Source organism: Echiichthys vipera (genome assembly GCF_963691815.1).
Source record: "Echiichthys vipera genome assembly, chromosome: 4".
Classification (NCBI taxonomy): Eukaryota; Metazoa; Chordata; class Actinopteri; order Perciformes; family Trachinidae; genus Echiichthys; species Echiichthys vipera.
In genome coordinates this window covers 27,114,745-27,138,473 of record NC_139829.1, presented here as the reverse complement: position 1 = coordinate 27,138,473, position 23,729 = coordinate 27,114,745, and the positions used below count along the sequence as shown (strand labels likewise).

Below are 23,729 nucleotides of genomic sequence, written 5' to 3'. Positions count from 1 at the left end.
GCCTGCTCTCAGGTCTACAGCATTAAAAAAGCTTAGAAACCTTCCATTCATTCGACCATTTTGCCATGGCCTTTTTCTCCTCTGCTCAGCCCTGTCCCCTCTATTCCTATGAGACCGCTGCAACAGCAGTTGACTGAAATAAGGGACTGCAGGGAAGGGCACTGAATACAAAGATGGCCAAGCCACACAGTGCATATAGATCCAGCCTCCCATGAATGGGCAAAAAGCTCCTATGGGGCTGTAGAATGATAATGGAGCAGTTGTTAATGGACAAATGCTACAGCTCAACATCCGTTGGCATGCGGCTGAAGGGACCATCATTTTAATAAGCTGCACATGAAAAGGGCTTATGGCAAAGTTTGGACTCAAGCATGTGTAACAAGCACGAGTAACCAATGTGATAAATTGAGACTCGTGGGAAAACTGACTTGTTCTTGCGCCCTTCATGTTGCTTCATCAGCAATCAATACGTATACACTGCAGAACATTCATCTTTTGTTTCAAACCTATCTAAATATCTTACCCTCTCCTTTAGCAAATGCAGTAGTATGTCTTAAATCATTTTTCCTCATTCCCATACTGCAGTGTTTCTCAGCTGACCTTGTGCTCTTTAAATCAGTAATTACAGGAGGCTATGTTTAGATAAACTGAATCTGAATGTTCCTGGTATGCTCTTTGGTTTTGCGTCCCACTCTCAAGTGTTTATACGTCTCTTCCAGTCTACAAAATGCAAAATACTTGATGGATTTCAATGGCTACAGAAAACCCTATTACAGCAAACTTTAAAAAAAACTGAAATTACATAATGATCTTAAATCTTACAGTCTAATTGTAATGTTGAGCACTACTCGGCCTGTGAAAACCGTTATATAATGTCTTTTGAAGCTCTAAGTAAGCTTTTGAAAGTCTTAGAAAATGACCCAGATGATGCCATCATGTGGAGATAATAATGTCATCAGGGTTATCTGAACTTGGGCTTGAGACTTTTGAACAGAAAGTCTTTGTTAAGACCTTTATTATCAAAGTGTGGATACAGAGCAGCACAGCACAAAGCGCTTAAATGGATCATTTCAATATTGTTCGACCTAGACCCAATGTATTTATGTCTAAGTGATTAATGGGAACAACATTTAAAAAAAAAAATTGGTCCAGCATTATGAGAGAGCCCTGCAGTATTCCCCTTTAACTGAACCGTTCCTTAATGCATGTAGAAAGAGAGCACTCTGTTTCTTCGAACAGTCCTCTCATTTTAGTAGGTTTCGGATTGGATCTATGAATGCACCCAAAGACTCTACAGAGTTGCATTATGGGAATAGTAGTGTTTTTGGAGTCTGACCCAAGTTAACCCTAACCATAGACTGTGACTAAAACTCAGGATATCTTGCATCAACTTTAACCATTATGTTGTCTCTTATCTCTTGTGAGTCCCCCAATTTAATGAAAGTGCAATCTACAGAATCCCTTTAATAGCAACTTCTAACCTATAAATCTAGCAGGAATATAAGATCATACATCACTTTACAATACTCTAACTTATCATTAGAGATAAAACAAAACATGGTAAGTCAAAAGCAGACATACCCTAGGATAACTATTAATTGTCAGAGTGTCAGAGTTTTGACATTAGGCCAGAGTCATAAAGCTCATACAGATATCCCATGTCACATTGTTAGTGCATTTAAAATACTATGGGTTTTAAATTGATCATACACATAATTACACACACTTGTGCAGTAGCTAATAAAAAGGTAAAGCCTCCAGTCATAACATAATGAAAGACAAAAAGGCCAAGGTTTATGAGCCACCCATGTGAACCCCAGTCGGAAAGACAGGCATTCCCAGACATTAGCTTACCTCAGTTGGGCACACAAGCTACTTAAATGTACCACATCTGCCTTTAAACTCTCTCCCGAAAATGAGAATGTGCGTCAAAAAGTGAGTTCGGTAACATTATCTCTTTAATATATATATATATATATATATGAGATGACACGTGTAAAAGCATACAAAGAGTCCTTTTATGACCAATGGTACGGCGGCAATGTCTCTCTGGCACTGTGCTGAGTTGGTCGGGGCCAACAGCAGCAACGTCACTCCCTGACAGCGGCAGCGAAGCGGCACGGGCGGTCATCCGCGCAGCAACGAGTCGCTCTAGAACTCGGCGGAGGACGACAGCGTTGGACAGCGGCTCTCTGCTTTGGGACTGGACGAGTCGACTTCCCGCTTCTGTAGCCCAGGTAAACATCGCCGTCGCTTTACATGGGGACATTTTTCATTCGTTTCAAGGTGAGTTTTCTGTGTTTCTTGTCAACTCGCCACAAGGAACGGCGTGGGTACCAAACTGTGCGACTACAATGACTAGCAAGCTTCCCACACTACAGCCGTTGTACTGTAGCCATAAACTGTGTGTTGCTATGGTGCCGCCATACAACGTCCCACCTGCTGCTGCTGCCGCCGCGACTATATGTTTCTTACTCCTGCCAACCAAAACAAACGAGAGTACATGGAAACAAGGCGCTCTTTTACATTAGTTTTGAATTTAAGGGTGCGTATGTGTTTCAGTTGTGCTGTTTTTTTAACGAGACTAGAGTGGAATCGAGACTTAACACTACACAGTCATTTAAATGTAGCACATTTAAAGCAGTTTACTTTAATAATAGCCTCTGCACTCACATTGTCGACACTCCTCTTGCTACAAAGTGCTTTCTTGCGTGTGCTATGGGCTATATTCAGCAGCTTTGGCAGACTGGGGAAATGTCGTTGTCTGGTTTGAGTGTTTTTCCAGGCCATGTGTCTGTGGCTCTAGGTGACAACACAGCCCATAAAACATGGGACATTATTTTCATTCCCTTTGTAACTGCTGTCTGTGTGTTTATCTCCATAGTGTCTAATACCAGTGACCACATGATGGTGATTACCAGCGTGGCATCCCTCCGAAGGACATCACCGGCCATGGACACGGATAACAGATGTTTGCAGTGAAGGTGCCTAGTGCATACAGTGGTTTCCTATTCTGTGGCTTAGACAGCTGATGTGGTTAGGCGTCAGTGCATATCAACACTAGGCGTCAGTGCATATCAACGCTAGGCCTGTGATACAAAGAAATTCCATTATCCTTCATTGCCCGTCTACTGGCACAGAGAGGGGGAGAGCACCATACCATGCTGTCATGAGGCCAGGAGGGAGGGAGAGTTATGATTCAGACTGGAGAAGAAAAAGAAAACTGTCACTTTTCAAAGATGCTTCTAAGCTTGGTAGACAGCTTGCACACTTATTTTTAAGTGCAAGACTAGATCTGTTTTCAGCTGGCATCTAGAACTGTAGAACTATGTTGCTTCTTTTTGCTTTTCATAAATTAGTACTGAAACCTTTTTTTTTTAAACTGTTATGTCTGTATAAATTTCAGGGATTAGAGTTAACGCCTTGAGTGAGTGCGAAGTGCAGCGGGGTGCATCCGAGGCGAGCTCTGTTCATTGTATTTTAGTTTACACACCTCCTTATCTCAGCTGTCAAGAGGGAGGATTCTTTTCTACAGTAACTTACCCAGAGCTATAGAGATAGTGGTGGGATAGGAGGGGTGGGAGGAGTGAGAAGAACAGAGACTGACTGTGAGGGAGTGAACATGCTTAACCCAGCCACTGAGTGACTCTTGTATCCAAGGACGAAGGTAGCAACGCATCCAAATGCCACTCTTCGCCCACGGACTGCTATGAAGAAATGAGGCAAAGACATAGGCACTCAGCAGTACTCATAGAGACGCAACAACCTGCCGGCCCTTCTTCACAGGGCCCCTGGGGGTTTAACTCGCCTGTCTGGAGTGCAAGGGCTGATGACTGAGAGGATTATGACCGCAGCAAGAGTGAACTACACAGAACGATAGACTCATTAAGCTTGAATGGGAGTTTTTCTTTTTTTAAACAAAACAAAACAAAAGCGTGTTTCATTGCACCTAAACTGGTCCAACGTATGTGTATGTTTTTGGCAGAAGAGCAGACAGGAGAGGAGGTAGTAACAGGTGCTGCGTGCCAAGGTGGATTTGGAGGTGTGGAGGAGAGCTGAAGATCATGGGAAAATCAAACAGCAAGCTCAAGCCAGAGGTGGTGGAGGAGTTGACAAGAAAAACCTACTGTGAGTACCATCATGTCTTTTTCTTTTTGCTTGTCTTTAGAAACACAAAAACTAGAAACACAAACTCTCTTCAGCTGGACTGTATGAGAATAGAGGAACATTCTGGCCAAGGTAGAAGACTATACAGTGTGTGATAGGAATACCTAATATGATTAATCATTTTTTACACCCACTGTTTTCCATACTGGCCGTACAGTAAATAGCCCTGCTTGCTGTGATATATTGGGATTCAACACTAGTTCTTGTTATCTGCAAAGCAGAGCTACAACTGAATGTCAGCTGGGAACGAGCTCCCTGTTTGATTTAAATTTACATTTAAATGTTGTGTAGCAAATTGTGATTGGTTAAGGTCTGGCAAAAGTTGCAAACAGCATCTTTAAATCACACTGAAGGGATTTATGAATACGGAGATGCTGAGTTTGTATCGAGCTGGGGATTTTAAATGCAGGCCATGGACCCTCTGTTGATTGGGCAACTGTGTATGAGGGGAGAGATAGATATATTATTTAAACACAGTCTCAATTGAAATGGTGGTTTTAGTCATAAACTGGAGTGAGTCTGAGTCTGCAACACTTCAAGTCATTGCAAATTCACAGCATTTGCTTTTCTCACCTTGTTAGCACACACCCCACACCCCGCGCACGCACACACACACACACACACACACACACACACACACACACACACACACACACACACACACACACACACAGTTTTCAATCAAATTTGAGCAGAGATCACATTTATAATTACCACAACAATGTCTGCTCTGAACACGCTATATTTATCATTTCTTTGTTATTTCTGGAGCTTAGCGCTTTATTATTATTATTATCATTTGAGCAGTACAGTGTGCAGGTGTGGGTGGGAGTTGACATCCATTGGCTGCTTAATGACAGTGTTATTTGTGTGGTGGGTCTCCACAGCCAAACCATGGAAGACTGTAGTGGCAGGAAATTGCTGTGGAGGAAGATTGTGCTTCGTGCTGGGCTGCTTGCTGCTGTCCTCTACTCACTCTCTCTCTCCTTCTCTCTTACCCTTTCACCCTGTCTCCTTTGCTTTATCCCCTAATTGCCCTCTTTGAGCTGGGAATGGAATAGTATAATTAGGATCTTATCTGGTTAGCATCGCTGAGAGGGGCACCAAGCTTTCTCTCCCAGTGTGATCATTCTCCCTCTCCCTGTTGTTGCCCGACTTATTCTGCTTTCCTGTTGCCTCTTTCTCTTGCTCTCTCTTGAGGAGCTTTGTCTGCCATTTTAGTTGAAGCTTTTCTTTGGTTCTTGACAGATTGGGGACTTAGTAAAGTAAATTTCTCTGTGCCTATGTGCCTTTTTGTTTCAGTGGTAGAACAGCCGGGGTGGTTTTTCCCTGTGTTGAGAGCCAGCTAAAAAGGCTAGGCCAGAGATAAGGCCTGTTTAGTTCAAAAGAAGATGTCTGTCGTTGTAGGTTTGAAAATTATAATGACCTTGTATTTTAAAGAAAACACTTTATTTCCAAACCCAACATCTATGCCAAGGCTCTGGCTAGCCAGTTTTTTTTTTCTGTTCTTAGTAAAAAATATCGTGGGAAATGGTTGCAGCCTCAGTTGTACTTTTATGAGAGCTTAATTCAATACAAGTAGTCCTATTAAAATGCCTGCATGAAGTAGGCAAGGCGCATGTAATGGCATGATGATTTTGTAGTTTGTCAAAGCTATGAAGAGGCTCACAGTGACACAATTCAAGCTAGATGTGTTCTAGCAGACCCTGCAGGGCCAAACCACCAAGTGGGCCCTGCATTCTCCTGCGATGGGCTGAATGCATTATTGCCTATTGCCTCTGACCGACTATGTAATAAAATGTTTTATAAATTGCCCCAATTTTTGACGACATTGACTTCTGAGGCCAATTTTATGGTGGCTTGGCTTGGTTGGCAGTCCAGAGATTGACCCTGACATTTATTGCCCAGGAAAGGGTCACATGATGGGTTTCTTGGTGTAATACTGAGTGGAAAAAAGGCCGAGATATTTGCAGGGCAGGCTCACTGACCTGGCCTTCTTACTGATAGCCTCCACATGATTCTGCTGCAGTAGTCATACAATGGAGTACACATGTAGATCTCAAGATAAAGTGTTGAATATATTTATAATTAATATTATTTATACCCCGACCAATCTCTGCACTATGATTAAATGTCCCAAAAGTGTCTTTTTTGTGCCAAGTAAATGTTAGGCAGGCATAAAACGACCTTTGTCTCCTGGTTGTATAGTTTTGCAGAAACCATGACTACGAGTTGCTTAAGGTTAAATATTTCAGTAGAAGACATTAGTGATTAACTAACTAGCTACTTGCTGTACTTATAACGCTATTGTTTTGCCCCAGGTCCATTATTGGTGGTACAGTAGTAGACAAAATTGACTTACAGTGGCATAGTCTCTCTCAAACGACCACCTGGTTAAACTAATGCTATTGATTTTCAGCCCTTGTTTTCATTAGCAACCCCAGGGGCTGAGAAACCCAGAATTGCTGGGGTTACTTGAGAGAAAGAAAAGAGACAAGGGAAAGCCATGAGGGATTAGTCGATTACTGGTAGATAATGGTGTTTGTGTGGGTATGATAACACATCCTGCCTCCTGAAATCTGTGGCTGACCTTCCTTCCTTAGCCTCAGTTGTCTTTTTGTGGTTCCCTGGGGTTTACTCCCACTTGTTCTCTACTATGCGAACCAGCGAAAAATATTATTCATCTCCTCTGATAGTATGCTATTATATGATAATCGAGGAATTCTACACTTAACTAAACATGGCTATTTTCCAATAATTGCATGTTGATATTGTTGAGTAGTTTTGGCGAAGTCAGAGGATATGTGAAAGGATTGGGCCAAGATGATTAAAAGTGCTACTACTTGGCTCTTCGGCTGTATCAAGCTACCTTTTTTCTAGGACAACCAAAGTTTCCCTCTAATCTAATGTCACTCTTTATTTCTCTTCCAGTTACAGAGAAAGAGGTGCAGCAGTGGTAAGTGTGTTCTTTCTTATTTTTTTGTTATTTACTTATTTTTTCTTTTAAAGGCACTGTACTCTATACTTAAAACATGAATATTGCAACAAACAACTATTTTCCATGTAAGGATACAGTGGAATAATGGCGTCCTGAACAGAGAATGGAGTCACTCGCCATCTGTGTCTTGTAATGAATAGAAATAGATGGTTCAGCCGCACGTGCATGTTTGTGCATGTGAAAAAATATGAACAATTTTGTTATTTACCCCCAAAGCAATTTCAGTCAAAAGCAACTGGACTTGGTTATTTGTCTAGGAAGACGTTTCACCTCTCATCCAAGCGGCTTCATCAGTTCATGTACGCAACTGACCAGGCTGGGATTGACCAGTCTGAAATTGCTTTGGGGATAACGATGACCTGGACAAATGAGAACATTCACAGGCTTGTTATTTACCATATTGGGGCTAGACTCAATGTGACTCCTACTATAGTCAATCGTTCGCACGCTGCCAGTTTTGTGAAGTCGCGGACCCATTACACATTACCTGGAAAATGCGTTCATGCTCTCTGACTGACGTGCCTTCTGTGGATCCCTCACTCTTGATTGCATGAATTCATGATGTATTTTTATGGTCCCAGGGAGACACCAAATTTGTCTTTTGGGTCTTGAGCTGAAACTGATTGGGAACCCCTGCTCTAGATCACCAAAATTACATAATTTAAAAATTAAAAATAGATTTTCATCTTCACACACAAAGGGTAACCTAATTTTTCAGATGGTTTGTTACACAGAAAAGGCATATTTACAAACTTATTGGGAAAGGGCAGGCTCTGTCAAAACATACCTGGCAGGTTATTGTCTGCAATTTCCCAGCATGGGATCAATACAGTATTTATATTCTATTCTATTGGATGAACCATCTGTCTATCAAACTCTCGCCAATGTCAAGCCGGAGAAGAGAGAAAATATCTCTTCTTTCAATTAAGAAAAACCCACGTTTTGTTAAAGCTGATGCTATTGCTGCATCTACGGTAACCTCTTTATGAGCCATCGCTGTTTTGAACAAGCGGTTGCTTCTCATGTCGTCGTCAACCCCCAACTCCACCCTCTCCCCTCAACTGTGAATGCTTCTCACAGGACACTGATTGGTCAGATGACTTCTGGCCCAAACACAAACGCTTTACTTTGAGACAAAATGTATTTTCATGTGACATGTGAATGCATTTCTCGTGTTGCAAGGCTGCTGTGAAAGGTAACAAAAATGGAGCTATAGAGGGACAATTCCAGAAAAGGTGAAAGCAGTTCGCTACTGTGCCTCCTCAGGAACTCCAGCAGTCAGTCTGATTAGATTGATTTTGTGCTGGAGTACAGAAGAATTGAGACACATTCATCCAGCTGAATTCTCTCCATGATGGAGAGCTGGTTATTAACCATTGCTGTGTGTATATCCCTGTCCATTATTCCAGTGTTATTGTGATATTACCCTTTGCTCTCCATCCCTCACTCACTCATTACCGATCTTCAACCGCTTATTCACGGTCGGGTAATGGGGGCAGCAGCTCTAGCAGGGGACCCCAAACTTCTCTTTCCCCAGCCGCATTAACCAGCTCTATCTGGGGGATCCCGAGGCGTTCCCGGGCAATTGTGGAGAAATAATCTCTCCACCTTGTCCTGGGTCTTCCCTGAGGTCTCCTCCCAGCTAGCCATGCCTGGAACTCCTCCCCAGGGAGGCACCCAGGGGCATCCTTACTGATGCTAGAACCATCTCAACTGGCTCCTTTCAACGCAAAGGAGCAGCGGATCTACTCATGCTCATCCAGTTCCTCATGGATGGCTGAGCTTCTCACCCTATTTTTAATGGAGATGCCAGCCAACCTCCTGAGAAAACTCATTTTGGCTGCTTGTACCCGCCACCTCGTAGGAACGAAGATTGACCGGTAGATTGAGAGCTCTGCCTTCTGGCTCAGCTCTCTTTTCGTCCCAATGGTCCTGCTGAGAGCCATGGCCTCAAATATATAGGTCCTGATCCTCATCTCAGCCGTTTCACACTCTACTGCGAACCGATCCAGTGGGTGCTGAAGGTACCGATAATGCCATCAGGACCACATCATCTGCAAAAAGCATAGATGAGATCCTAAGTCCACCGAACTGCAACCCCTCCCCACCATGACTACGGCTCGATATCCTGTCCATGAAAATCACAAACAGGGCTGGTGAAAAAGCTCCTACAGCACCTCCCACAGTATATCACGGGGGATACGTGTCGTATGCCTTCTCAAAATCACCAAAGCACATGTAGCGCATACTCCTAGGATCCTTGCGAGAGTGAAGAGCTGGTTCCTTGTTCCACGTCCAGGACGGAATCTGCATTGTTCCTCTTCAATCTGAGGTTTGACTGTAGGACAAACCCTCCTTTCCAGAACCTTGGAGTAGACTTTACCAGGGAGGCTGTGCCCTGTAATTTGCACACATTCTGGTTGCCCTATTTGAACATGGAACCCATCGCCCTGGTCCACCACTCCTATGGCACTGTCTCAGACTCCCATGCAATTTTGACATGTCAACCAAGACAACCCCCTTACCACCCTAAGCTTTCAGCATTGCTGGGCAAATCTCATCTTTCTCTCATCATTCTTTAATATTTAGACTAAAGTCTTCTTTTTAAATTTTGAAGAGCAAAATATAATTTAGATATTCACTGCCAACAACCCCTCTGATTTTTAAATACCTAAAGCTTTCCTGATCCCGTATATTAAGTTGTCCTATTCAGGAATATCAAAACCATACCTTGGATTTAAAAGTGTGTAAGGCCATATCCAGTCCAGCTCCTAAACCTCATGTCATATTTACTGGGCATGAAGTCTGGGTCATAGGCTAACCATTTCAACATTACAGCCCTGCCCTTCCTTTTTTTTCCTCATTATTTAATTCCATATCTTCAGTGAGCTTGTTGTCCAAAGGTTATTGGGGTCTGAATATGACTACTTAATAAAGGCTTTCCAAATAACATATTGTATGCATTCATTTTTTATGATTATTTTCCATTGCTAATGTTAAGCTATTCATATATTAGCAATCAAATAAAATCAGAGGGACATTATCATGACCCACTTGCAAAACCCACTGAATGTATTGATATATTTTGCTCAGTATTTGGTTTCTTAAATCCTAAGATAGTGTATTTACATTTGGTTTGATAGTTCATCAAAGCCATCTCCCTCACTTCTACCCTGAAGACAGATTAGTTCTGGAAATAGAATGACTTTGAGATTGAAGGACTTTGAAGGCTGATAACACTGATACATTTCCATGATGCATTCCTCAATAACCTTTTTGCTCTATTTGCAAAAGGGATGTCTGATAAGAGAAGAATGGCAGGGGCATAAGGTTGTTTTACTTTCAGGCGCTTATTCACTGCGTTGCCCCAGAGCCTCCACACGGTTGTCGATTAGTAATCCTTCCTGTCGGATTCTGTAGCTATTATTTGTGTGTGACCATCTTGTAGAAGTCTCGCCTTTCTCTGGTCCCTGCCTGTACTCAACGTTTACATAGGTCAAAATGAAACATTTCCATGAAATAGAGACACATCAGGCTAGGAAAAGTCACAGAGCAGTGGTGAGAGTGATCATCACTGTTAAGGTGTGAATTTCTGAATGTTTTTCTCAAGGTACAATTTGACAGCTGCTTGCACATGGATAAGGGACAATGCATCTTTATTTCCAGAAATTATTCAAGCATGAGCATAGTCATCGCTTTTTGTTTTGCTGCATGCTGCTCTTTGGCTATTGTTTCTTTTGTAAAAGAAAAACAAAGGATAGCGTATATCACAAGAGTGAGCACTGTAATAAAGTGATCACTGTTCCATGTTCACACTTCAGTTCTCCTGCTTTGGTTTTGCATTTCACAACCTGATTCTGCATGCATGAAAAGAGCTCTGTCTCCGGAGCTAGTTGCTGTTCATGTCTCCTGTTAGGAGGTTTACGGGAGGAAGGAGCCAGGGCACATTCACAACCACACAGCAGCAGCAGCAGCAGCAGCAGCATTAGATATCACTGGGCATTGGAAGGACAAGAGCCTCCGAGCCTGCCTGTCTCTGGGGCTGACTGAGTGCACTGGGGCAGAATACCCCCCACCCTTCTTAAACCTCCAGCCCCCGGCTGTGCAGCCTGATAGCTCACCATCACTCTCACTGTCTTTCACAGCAAAGTTTGCAATCAACACGGCTGAGTGTGAGGGATGAGAGGGAATTTTACCAGGGGAAATGCCAGATGGCGTGTAATTAGAGCGCATACAGAGACATAGAAGAATTAACGGGGTTAGATAAATGCCTGTGTCGTGCATTAAATTTGTTCCCTTTCCTCCTTTTCTTTTAAGGGAACATCATTCGTATGCTCAAGGCTCACCTGAAATCAATAACAAAACGCAATAGCGCAGTGATGTTCCTGCCAGCTAGGCATACATCCTGGACAACTCTTTAGTAAACCACCATGATAGAAGCCAAGGAGAAGGATTCGGTGCCAGTAATAAATACTTAATCTTCATGCTGGCCCCCTAGTGTGGTCTGATGCACAATGTCACGTCTGCTATGTCCCTGCAAGTTCACCTCGTGGTTGCACTATTACACTACTTCAAGTACAGTGTGACTATGTATGTGTTTTAGCACCAGTGTTACCACATCAGATTTCTTGTACATGATGTGTTCTTGGCAAATGAAGGTGATTCTGATGACTCTGACAAATAGCTGACTCTGGGTGGGCAAACATGTTTACACTGGTACAGTGCCTGGTTTATCCTGTACCCATGTACTGAAGACTAGGGAAATGAACAAGCTTTTATTGATACCAATGATGGTATCAACTCTGCTTATCAGGCCAGGGCTTTATTGATTTCCTTATTGATTCCTAATTAATTTCAACTTGGATGAAAAGAGGATATATTTACAGCTTTCTTTTTTTATTTGTTTTCTAAGTTAAAGAAAAAACCTGCTAAGCCTGTCTGTGTGGCACTAATGTTATTATTGCCATGCTTAGTTTGGACTGTTTCTTCCTTTCAGCCATGGCTCCTTGTTTCATGTTTCCATCAGTTTATGAGTTAGGTATCATTGTTTTGCAGTGCAACTGTCAACACATCCCATCATGCCAGCATTGACAAAAGGAATTGAAGAGCTCAGAGGGATACAATTTCACTTCCGATTCCAATTTGTTATCAGTTTTCAACTGGAACCGGTTCTTGATTCCCTACTGAAGACATGCCTTCCGCTTATGTAACTGCTAGTATGTTAAATGTGGTAGTCAGCCTTTCATGTGTTTTACTATATGTCTAGTAAAGCAAATAAATTGGACAGCACAGGGAAAATAAATATTGTATCGGTCAAAACTCAAAGTGCATATTGAGGTATTTGACTGGAGCCCAACTAAAACTGATATTTAAGAGATTGAAAAATCCAATATCTATTGACTGTTTTTTAGGATGAATAAGATCAATGCATAGCTTTTGTTTACTTTTAAGTCTCCATCGTGAGTCTGAAAATGTTATAGAGATGCAATGCTGAAATTATATATACTTAATTGTTACTTAACTGCTCTGTCATTTTCACATGCAGTAAGTCCTTAGGGTGCTCTTAAAATTGTAAAAGCGGCCCGTGGCTAAGTTGTTAGAGTAGTCGCACCAGGTAAAGAGGCTGAAGGTCCTCGAGGCAGCGGCTGTGGGTTTATTCCGGGTTTTTCCCATAAATCCTTGTTAATTCCCAAGGAGAGTTTCCAACTTTGAAAATTCCCAGAATTTTCCAACCTTACCAGGCCCTCATATTAGGAGGTAGATGCTAGAATGAATAGCCATTGATGTGGTTATCATCTTGAAATGGAAGAAACTTTGCGTCCATTTTTGCACTGGCCTGCACCCCTCTTGATATGTCTTGTTCTAATCTGAATCATAGCCCTGTAGTTAGTCAAACACTACTTATATGGAAGCAGTTTAAACACTGCTATGGAACTCAAGCATCCCTAATTGAGAATGAGAGGTATTACAGCATCTGTGCCTGGCACAGCCTTATCCTGCTTAATAATAATTCATTTTATTTAGGTGCGCTTTTCTGAACACTCAAGGTCATCTTACAAAATCAAACAATAAAAACACTAAAAGCAGTGATAGAACAAGACAATAAAATGACATAGTAATACTTAATAAATATACTCATTCCAGTCTTAACAGAGAAAAAGAAATGAAAGGGAGTAGGCCTGTCTAAAAAGATGAGTTTTCAGGTGAGATTTGAAAGTGGTAATGGAAGTAAGAGTGTTGGATATGGTGAGGCAGGGAGTTCCACAGGTGTGGGGCTAAGCGACTGAAGGCTCTTGAGCCCATGGTAACCAGATGAGCAGGTGAGAGGAAGAGGACCAGAGAGAATGGATGGGTGTCTTGACCTGGACGAACTCAGTGAGATACTGGGGGGCGAGATTGTTGATGGCCTTGAATGTAAGGAGGATCATCTTGTAGATGATGCGGTATTTGCAGGGTAGCCAGTGGATATGACTGGAGGAGGGGGTTCTGGTAATGATACGGGCAGCAGAATTTTGAACCACTTATAGTTTATGCATGGATTTGTCAGGTAAACCAAAGAGGAGAGAGTTGCAGAAGTCCAAACGGGATGTGACCAGGGTGTGAATTAGAATTTCAGCACTGTTGGGTTGAGAGAGATGGGTGCAAGATGTTACGTATTATGGCCAAGTGGAAAAGGTAAATTATGAACAAGAGTGGTCCAAGGACAGAACCTTGGGGGGGACATAGAGGAGAGGGGGAAGGAGTGGGATCTGAATGTTTTGAGTTGTACAAACTGAGTGCGGCCTGAAAGATAAGATTTAAACCAGTCCAGTGATGTATCAGATAATCCAAGGGGCGGTTAGTCTGTCGATTAGAATAATGTGGGAGACACACTGAGGTCCAGGAGGATGACGATTGTGAGTAGTCCAGAGTCCGCAGCCATGAGGAGGTTGTTGGTTATTTTTACAAGAGCTGTTTCGGTGCTATGAAGGGGACGGAAACCTGATTGGAACTGTTCATAGAGACTATTGTGGGAGATGTGATCATGAATCTGTGAGGCAACTGTTTTTTCAAGAATTTTTGAAAGGAATGAGAGGTTAGAGATTGGGCGGAGATTCTTGAAGTTGCTGGGGTCAGCACAGGGTTACTTGAGAATAGGGGTTATTGCAGCTGATTTGAGGAGTGACGGAACAGTACCAGAGATGAGAGAAGAATGGATAATTGCAGTTATGAGAGGAGACAAGGGTTGGATGCAAGCTTTAGCCAGTATAGTAGGGAGAGGGTAAAGTTGGCATGTTGATGGTTTAGATTTGCGGACAAGGTTGGTTATTTTAGCAGCTGTCGCAATAGATCATGCGAGGCCTCCTTCTCGAGCGGTAGTACGGGGTTTACAGCTGTAAACAAATGGGAGTTGCTGTGTTCAACTGGGAGAATTCATTAGGTTGTTGCCAAGTCTCTTTCAGACTAAAAAAGGGGGGTGGGATGTTGTTTGTTAAATCTATTTTTATCATTTGTCTTCCTAACCCCCATGAGAACAATAAAAACATAATAAAGGGCTAAATTGCTTGTGTATTTTTTGTACATTGCTCTATTTTACTATGATTTAGCATTAGGGTTTGGTAGCTTGATGGAGACAAATAACAAATACTGTAATAGTTAGCAGGTAGAACTCTTTTTTTGTTGTGTCACCTTTTTGTTAAGTATGGCTGCACCTGTGACACAAAGAGTTGGTGCCTTGACTACAGATACTTTATAGATACACTGTTTTTGCAGTGAAGAATCCCTACTGATTAAATTCTGTATAGTCTATACTAAAACATGAATATACAGTAAACACACTATGCTACACTGTACATGTTACAGTACCATTCAACCTTTTATGTTGGTTGCTGGATATAATATTCCATAGTCACACATTAAAAATGACTGAAGAATTCAGGTGAAATGGGTCAGCTATGGATTACGGTATGCATTGTGTGCTCTGCTCTTTAGATTGTATTGTGCATTATAGTGAGCTAGGCTTTCATTTCCTGCATATCTCCAGATAATTCAAATGTGAGAATCACATGGTTTTTCTCTCTTGTTGCTTGAACTTTTTGTCAGCTGCTTCTCAAAATGCCTCTCTCCATCTCTTTGACTATATTGAGCTGGCTTCATTATCTCAAAGGCAGATTAACAAAAAGAGTTTAAGAGGAGGGAATGGAAAGGATCTGTCCTGGCCTTCATTCTCCATCAGAGCACTCTGTCTCTCTCTCTGGCCGTAAATACAACCACGCCGTATTCTGAATCGGAGATGAACATGCAGTGCTCCCTTATATGTCATTTTTGCTGTTGATCAAAACAACAAGCTCTTTGCGATGCTCTATAACCAAAGTGTCATTATTTCCTTGCTATTTCCTCCTTGCTCTAGTTTTCATCTAGGATTTATTTTTGTAAAGGTTAACACGCTCTTCCTTGCTCCTTGGCCTGTTAAATTTTGAGGTTGCTGTGTTTCTTTATGAAGACATACAGTAGAAGGAAACCGTCTACCTTTGAGTGACTGCACTTAAAATTGCTTATGAGATGCTTCTATATTTAGGCTAATAGAGATATTCAGTGGCTCTGTAGTCATTTCCACAGGCGAAAGGAAGCTCTTATACTTATCTATCAGGCACGCATGTAATCAAAAGAGGACTAGAGAGTAATTTGATTAGAGTTAACCACTCCGGGCATACTAATGATTTGGGCGATCGTCTCATCTGTGAATGAGACAAATAGCTTTGCACATTACCTTTTTGATCTAGCACACTCTTGAATCCATAAATATTACTGTAGGGTGAGGGGGTGACTTAAGTCTGACATCAGTGTTGTTCAGTTTCTTGATTATGCATTGTCGTCGCATTATGAGTTATGTTTTTAATTCTTTAAATAATCTCTAACTAAGTTTTATTTTTCAGGTACAAAGGCTTTATTAAAGATTGTCCAAGCGGGCAGCTGGATGCCGTGGGCTTTCAGAAGATATACAAGCAGTTCTTTCCATTTGGAGATCCCACAAAGTTCGCCTCCTTTGTCTTCAATGTATTTGATGAAAATAAGGTTTGTAATCGATTTCATATATGTTGTTGTCCTATAGAGTGCTGCAGGGATGATGCATTTTTGTAGACCAACCCAAATGTAGGTATCACCCTGGTTTACTTGACAAAATGTCAATGGGATTTTTCCATTGGATTTTGGATTATTGCAGAAAATGAGCTCCGCGGCGAACATGAGTTTTACACTTATATTTTGTTCAGCAAGATAAGATTAACAGATGAATGGTTTTTGAAGTGTAAATGCAGTGGCAAGTAATAAAACGCTAACATTGTCAGACCTTATTTCAGGCATCTAACCAAAAACCCATTAAACATACCCATTGACTTTGAGATAAGGGAACAGAAATGATAACGCATTTCCAGGTTTTAGGACTCAATCCCATTTTTCCTAAATTCAACCTCCTTTGTTACTTCAAAATGACAAAGAAAAACTGCTAGTTGCTGCTAGATAATGAATGCAGTGTTGAAAGTGACAGCATGTGAGGATAGACCTGAACCTATTTTCAGCCACAGGTTGCACAGGATAAAAATATAACATGGTATAGAAATCATATTCATTTTGCTGTTGTTGTATTTCCAGAGCCCTTTTTGCTTTTTTTTGTTTTTCTAGAGAGAACTGCAGTATATCATGTTTGTATACGCAAAATGGTTATTTATTTTAGTCATTATAGTAATAATTGCCCTATTTTTGTTCTTTGTTTTTAAGGTTAGTACAAACATAATTATATTAAATGTTGCACATATTCTCCAAGATTGTCAGTCAGTATGCCATCAGCACAGATGATTTTGTTCTATAAAAAAGATGAGTCATTGCATCAATAGTAACACAAAATCCTAAACCTTAGTTTTGTGCCAGAAATATGTCTCCCAGTGTGCTTGCCATTTATTTCTCTCCAAAGGTGTAAATGATTTGTTTTGTTTTTTTTGGAATGAAACTCCTGTATCTGTTATGTGGGCTCATCCTCTACGGATATGATAAAGCATGTCTTAACAAGGCCAGACTGTTATAAGCAACATTTGTCTGCCGTGCTCCACCTCATCGCAGCTGTATGAGATTATTATTTAAATTTTGTCTGTGAAGACAAAATGTAGATGAACAGCTCTTGGGTTGTTTGTGAGCCTCTGGAGGTTTATTGACTCACTTAAGAGGCTTTGTGTCAGGAAGATCAGACAAACCCCTCTGTCTGATGTTTATCTGTGACCTTCATTAGCGTCAGGCACCCCATAGTTAGAGAATGCATTGATCTTAACAGTATTTATGACTTATGTAATCAGCAATGCATGACTTCAGCATTATCTGGCCGGTCAGATGTCTGGTACAGATAGAGTTGACCTCGGGGACACGAAGAGCACTTGGCTGTCTCAAAGTGGAGCTGTGGCTGAACTCAGATGGGCAGCTGTTGCAGCAAAAACCTTTTTGAGGCAACACAAGAGAGTATGAATTGGTTAGAATATGACCTGACCAAAGCCCGAAGGCTCCACAAGCTGTTTTCATTCATTGCCATGACTTTTATGCAGCGCCTATAAGAGTGTACTTTGAGAAAGTTTTATGTAGACGCCTGAGGCTGGAGGTCCTAACTTGATGAGTTTGTCTGAATTAGCGGCGTTTGAGCCACTTTAGGCTTCCATTTTCCATTTGATTATGATCTATGTTAGCAGACATTTCTCTCTGCTGCACAGCGTGTGGCCTCACAGAATAACGCTGAAGGCCACAATTTTGGGTGGGTAATTGGAAATTTTGAGCTTCTGTGGTAAGATTCAGAGCATGGCATTGTAACAAAGCTCAGAGGAAACAAGTGTCAGAATATTTTCTACCTTTTCAGACAGAATTATCTGCCATACCCATGCCAGGCCACGATGTGTTGGAAAAATGTAAAAACATCTTTGCCCCATATATATATAGTGGCTGTTTGTTTGCTGTAACTTTTAGGCGATAAGCCAGTACCATTCATCTTACTAATGACTAGAGGAGACATATTTCTGCCTCCGGAGAGAGCCAGGTGTGCAGTGCAAAAAATAGCAGCTGACTTGGAGCAAACTTCTGGCCCAATTTTCAGAAGAATACAGCAAGGACATGATGAAAGAACAACACGGAGCTCATGAAAGTACAGCAAGTGTGAAGCAAGATCCTCATCTCTGTCTCTTGTCTGACTGTCTGACTGTCTGACTGTCTGTCTGTCTGTCTCTCTATCTCTATCTCCCCCCGCCCCCCTTTCTCTGTAGGATGGACGCATCGAGTTCTCTGAGTTCATCCAAGCCTTGTCAGTGACTTCCAGGGGTACTCTTGATGAAAAGTTGAGATGTAAGAAGATACTTCCTCTCCTGTGTATTTGACATTTAAATGACACTATTTAGGATACACAGCCATACATTGCATATGAATGAGGACTGACAGTGTCTTAAAGAACAGTAAATAAGAGATTATTAGCAAGAAACAACAGGCATATACATGAACCACCTGGGGGTCAAGACCCAATATACTGACGACCTTTTTTGAAAATAAAACACCCAGAAAATGTAAACTTAAGCTGTAATTATGTGTTTTAAACATGAAACAGAGTCTGATCATTATTATATCCAGAATTACTACTGTCGCTTTCTGTGAGGCAAACATGAAAGGCTGCTTGCCTGTCTGTATCTACTCAGCTCTTCCAAAGACATATTGAACACTTTGTAATAATTAAATATATTCTTATGTTTTACTTTTTGAGGTCACAGTAGTTATCTGATCTCAGTATGTGCTCACCTACCAAAATACTGTATATGTTAACATATTTCACCACACAGGGGCTTTCAAACTGTATGACCTTGATAATGATGGCTACATCACCCGAGACGAGATGTTGAACATCGTAGATGCCATATACCAGATGGTGGTAAGTGTTACCAGACACCAGACATATACATTGTTTAGGTGGTACAAAATGTAATGATTTAATATCTTAGGGGAACACTGTTGAGTTGCCAGAAGAAGAAAACACACCAGAGAAGCGAGTGGACCGTATTTTTTCAATGATGGACAAGGTTAGTGTTTTAATATTGAAATAATATAATATATACTCAGTGATGGAGGCGGTAATTATGCACATGTTGCTGTACCATTTGATGTTATTTTCTACAGATTAAAATTAAACTTTTCCTGACACCATTACAAGTGCAGTAATGATTATTAGTTTAACATTAAGAGGACTGAATCTGCCTTTGTTGCCACCCTCACGGTTTTGACATGGACACTGTTACGTTTAGAGCTGTTGCCTTTAGCCATCAACGCGTCACTAACACTTCATGTGGTCTATAAACATCATATATAGTCCCTTCCACCACTCGCCGTCGGTGCTAAAGCCCATTCCCTCAGCCCCAAGAATCTACTCAGCTTTAGTGAAAGATGAGACGCAGCCTGCATGGGTGTGTGTGTATCAGCCCACTACTGCTAAGGTCAGCCCATTGGACTATAGCTGTGCTGCACAGCAGCATTTAGTGATTTGTATTGGCAGAGAGCGTCTACCATCCAAATGCACTGAACCAAATATCAGTCCAACAGCATAGAACAGGAGTAACATGATTTAGCTCAAGAGCCTGTTTTGCCCCCTGCTGGTAACTCCCCGTTAAAGCATTAAAGGCTTCAGTTTAATTTTTCTTCTCTTTCAGAATGCAGATGGGAAGCTGACTCTGCAGGAGTTTCAGGAGGGTTCAAAGGCAGACCCTTCTATTGTTCAGGCATTGTCTCTCTATGATGGACTTGTGTAGGAATGTAAGGTGAGCGAGGTATTAATAAGCTAGTACCTGCATACTTCTCTGCTTCGGTGATTTTCAATCCCAGGTCATGCTTCACCTCCAGGATAATACTGTCTAATTCTTAATTCACCAGAGCAAGGAATACAAGATAGAAAATTCAGTCCGTGGGCTGAAACCAAAGTGAAGAAGCCACTTTTTGTTCTCAGTTTGTTCCTATTAAATATTCAAATGGCCCACTTGTTTGCTGGCAATCAAATAGTCTTGCAGTGCTGAGGGAAAGAGCGAGACATCCCTCTACTCTCACTGCCTAATGTAATGCACCGGCCTCTGCCAATTGTTGCTGACATCCTGCTCAGCGTTTTGTCAACTGTGAAGTACGCTCTTGGAGACATCTTTCAGTAATGCAGTAGCTCTGTTTGGTCATTTCTCTTGCATGCCCTAAAAACACCCATGTTTCATGACACCACGTAACTGTCTTCTATTCAATGGTGACCATTCTCACAACTTCTCAGATGGATCCATCTCAGCATCCACATGCCAATCCAGCACCATCACACCTGCGGCGGGATGAAGCCACATTTAACTCACTCAGCAAGAAGTGGACTGCAAACTTTTGTCACACGACCGGACAGTCATCCGTGTCAAGTAGCTGTTCGTCTACATTTCCAGTTGGGATTGTAAACAAATTTCCCCTTTCGATGTGACGGAGGAGTCAAACATGTCAGCAAAACCCTCAAGTCATTTATCCATACTTCTGCAGCTATATGGCAAAGCGTACCCCCTTGAGTGTTGTGGACTGTGTACGAGCAAACGCAGTGTTGTGGTTTCCCCGTGGAAAGTCCTAGTGACTGAATCATCCCTGAGATGTTAGTGTGCTTCTTGTTCACATACTGTAAACCATTGGATGCACGTAAAGCACTCAGAGGAACTGCTACTTCACCACATGGAGGGATGCAAAACCCAGAAGAATCTGGAAAAATATGTTACTTGGTAATAAAATTAACATTAAGTTAAAGTCTCAAAGCAGCATAGACAGTGTATTATATAATGTAAATAGAATGGTAATTTATTTTCTGCTTTGCTGAATTTATGGGAATTTCCTCATAAGTATGGAATGAAGTTTTATTTTCTATCAAAGGTGTTGAAATGTATTGCACTGTATTTTTCATTATTGTGGGATTGTTTTTCTTCTCACATTCAGAGGTTTCCTTTCCCTGAGAGAACAGGGTTTTTATTTGGAGAGCGTTGAAGGAGTCGGGAGTTTACTATGGATTATTTTACTATGTTTGCGGTCTCTGCATCCTATTGTGCTTTCACTTCCCCCGTTAGCAGTAGTGTCTAGTGTCTGCAGTGTTGCACAGCCACATCCTGAACGACATGACCAAGCGACACAGCGAATTCTCACAGCTTACATGTGAGCCAAGGCTCATTATTTCTTTTGAGAAGCATCGTACTCCACCCTCAGCGCACACAAAGCCCTGGTCATTGAGATGCACAAATAGACATCAATTCGGGTTGTAAAGCTTTTTGCGAGCACTGTTGTTGCAATTGTCCACCCTGTATTTGTCCTGTGTGAGGCCAGAGCATGTGATGATGCCTTTTATTTCATTCTTGAATTGTTTAAATTACAGCATTATTATGTTTTATCAGCTTCACTGATTTTATGCCTTATGCAAATGATAATTTACTAAATGATAAATGTCATTTACCTGTTTATGAACAGTATAAAAGCACAGAATAAAATGCATCCAAGTGGCTAACTTTGCTATTACTGCATTCTTAGTCTTTGAAATGAATAGAAAAGATGTGCTTGTGTTTTTTTATACACAGGTGTTTTGTAGTGGAATGACTGTTGATCAAATGTGCATCTCAACTTTCCTTATGATCCTGAATGAATCACTTCTCCAGACATCAATCCAAAACATCTCAGACCCAATTGAGTTGCATTCACCATTAAAAACAAATATGATCAGTCCAGCACTGCACCTAGCTACTACACTAACAGATAATAATGTCATGTTGAGTGTGTGTCATGCTTTGAAACACATAATCTTACATGCCAACTTGCTCTGTGGTTTAAGGCTGATTGATTGTAATGAACAATGAACTGCATAAACCTTTGTTATCTTGGCGTTGTTTGGCGGGTTAATGAGGCTCAGATGCTTTGGGCTCTGGGCCTGCTCAGACATGATTTTTGTCTTCTTCTCATCAAGGAGGATACAAGTGAAATCAAGAGGAAGAGGAGGTCAGAAGGGGTCCAGAGCTTTTCCTGGAGACGGATCTGTCCTTTGGGTACATGTTTTATTCACTTTCTATTTGATATAGCTTTTAATGTTGCATCTGTAACTAAATGCGACAAAAAAACAAGTTGATTTTGAAGTTGACAACCAGCTTCATGTCTCAAAAACATCCTGGGTGCCCACCGCTTAGGCTACTTTGGAAGAAGACACTGAATTATTTACATTTGTTAAATTAGGGCTGACTTCTTCTGTCTGATATCCTTAGACAAGATATGCCATAGCTAGACTTCAAGGGCGTATGAATGATATTTAATAATCAATAGCATATTTATATCCAGATCAGCAACAGTAAAAAAAAAAAAGGAAAGAGACATTTCTGTGTGGCACGCCAAGCTATTTGTCCCATTCATATGCCAAGGGGGGATTTCTTAGGGTGGGCTATGTATATAATTAGATTGGTGTCAGCTGAATATAAACGATGGCTATTTATAAAAACGAGGCTGTTACTAGGACAATGTTCTCGGCATGTCCAAAATACAGTCTCTACTGTCCGCTGGTAATGTGCGCAAAGCTGCTGAAAACCCTCGTCCCTAGGGGCCCCACCTCGACTACGGAGAAAATTGAATTAAAAGGGGAATGCTGCATAGGGTTAAAGCCTGGAAGTCACATCGGGGTCGAGATAGACACACGCACACACACAAAAAAATCAGGTTGGGTCTCGGGAACCTTTTAATACCCATCTCCGCCCCCGTTTGAAGCGTCAGAGCACCAGCTCTCCAGGGGCTCTCCAGCACAGAGCCAGTCCACACGCTCCTCCAAACTTTACGCACGGATGTACTCCTGTGGAAGTCTTTTACTTTGGATTTTGATGTGTTTCCGCTGAGCCGTGTTGTTCCAGATTTCCTTTCTACCGATTGGAATCGGTCCCAGACTTTACTTTGAAATTGAAACTTTTTTTTTTTAACTTTTCACCACTTTTAAACTTTCTTTTTGAATGTGATACACCTCATTGCGGCAGTCAGATGCAGTAAATCTAAAAAAAAAAAAAAAATGTCCGGTGTCTCATTAAAGTGCGTAGTCTTGGCGCTCTGTATCGGCGCGCACAGGCTCTTGGCAGTCCCCCGGGCTGAGGCGGATGATGGATCCGGTGACAGCGCCTCGACCCTGGCCTTTGTGTTCGATGTTACCGGCTCCATGTACGACGATCTGAAGCAGGTGATAGAGGGCGCCTCGCGGATCCTGGAGAAGACCCTCAACCGGAGGACCAGACCTATCAAAAACTTTGTCCTGGTCCCTTTCCATGACCCAGGTACCTTTTAGCAAAACACACTTTGTTCTTAAAATAATCAGCCACACAATATGCACCTTTATTGTGATTTTTAATGAACACATAAATAAGAATTATCGCAGCTTTTATCAAATCAGCCAAAATTGTCAGATTGTCTTTTCATGTTCAGGCAACACAGCAGGCTATAACCCTTTTCTTTTTTTTTGCATCATTACAAACTAAGCATGTAGGTTACATTACCTCTGTTTATA

General features: G+C 41.5%; 2 protein-coding genes across 2 annotated transcripts in view; both read left to right on the top strand.

Moving 5' to 3' along the window:
- The first annotated feature begins 2,164 nt into the window (after positions 1-2,164).
- Positions 2,165-21,593, top strand: ncs1b (neuronal calcium sensor 1b). The gene is made up of 10 exons (XM_083911771.1): positions 2,165-2,237; positions 2,885-2,984; positions 3,986-4,128; positions 7,099-7,123; positions 16,081-16,219; positions 18,439-18,517; positions 19,003-19,091; positions 19,162-19,239; positions 19,864-19,971; positions 20,463-21,593. Exons 3-9 carry the CDS (start codon positions 4,065-4,067, stop codon positions 19,960-19,962), a joined length of 573 nt encoding a protein of 190 aa, XP_083767897.1. The 5' UTR covers positions 2,165-2,237; positions 2,885-2,984; positions 3,986-4,064; the 3' UTR covers positions 19,963-19,971; positions 20,463-21,593.
- Positions 21,594-23,038: 1,445 nt separating this feature from the next.
- The window catches only part of hmcn2 (hemicentin 2), a 45,987-nt gene continuing 45,296 nt past the window's right edge, over positions 23,039-23,729 (top strand). Inside the window, exon 1 of the mRNA XM_083912905.1 lies at positions 23,039-23,499. Coding sequence (XP_083769031.1) covers positions 23,241-23,499 — 259 coding nt within the window. The 5' untranslated portion in view covers positions 23,039-23,240. The remainder of the gene's footprint in view (positions 23,500-23,729) is intronic.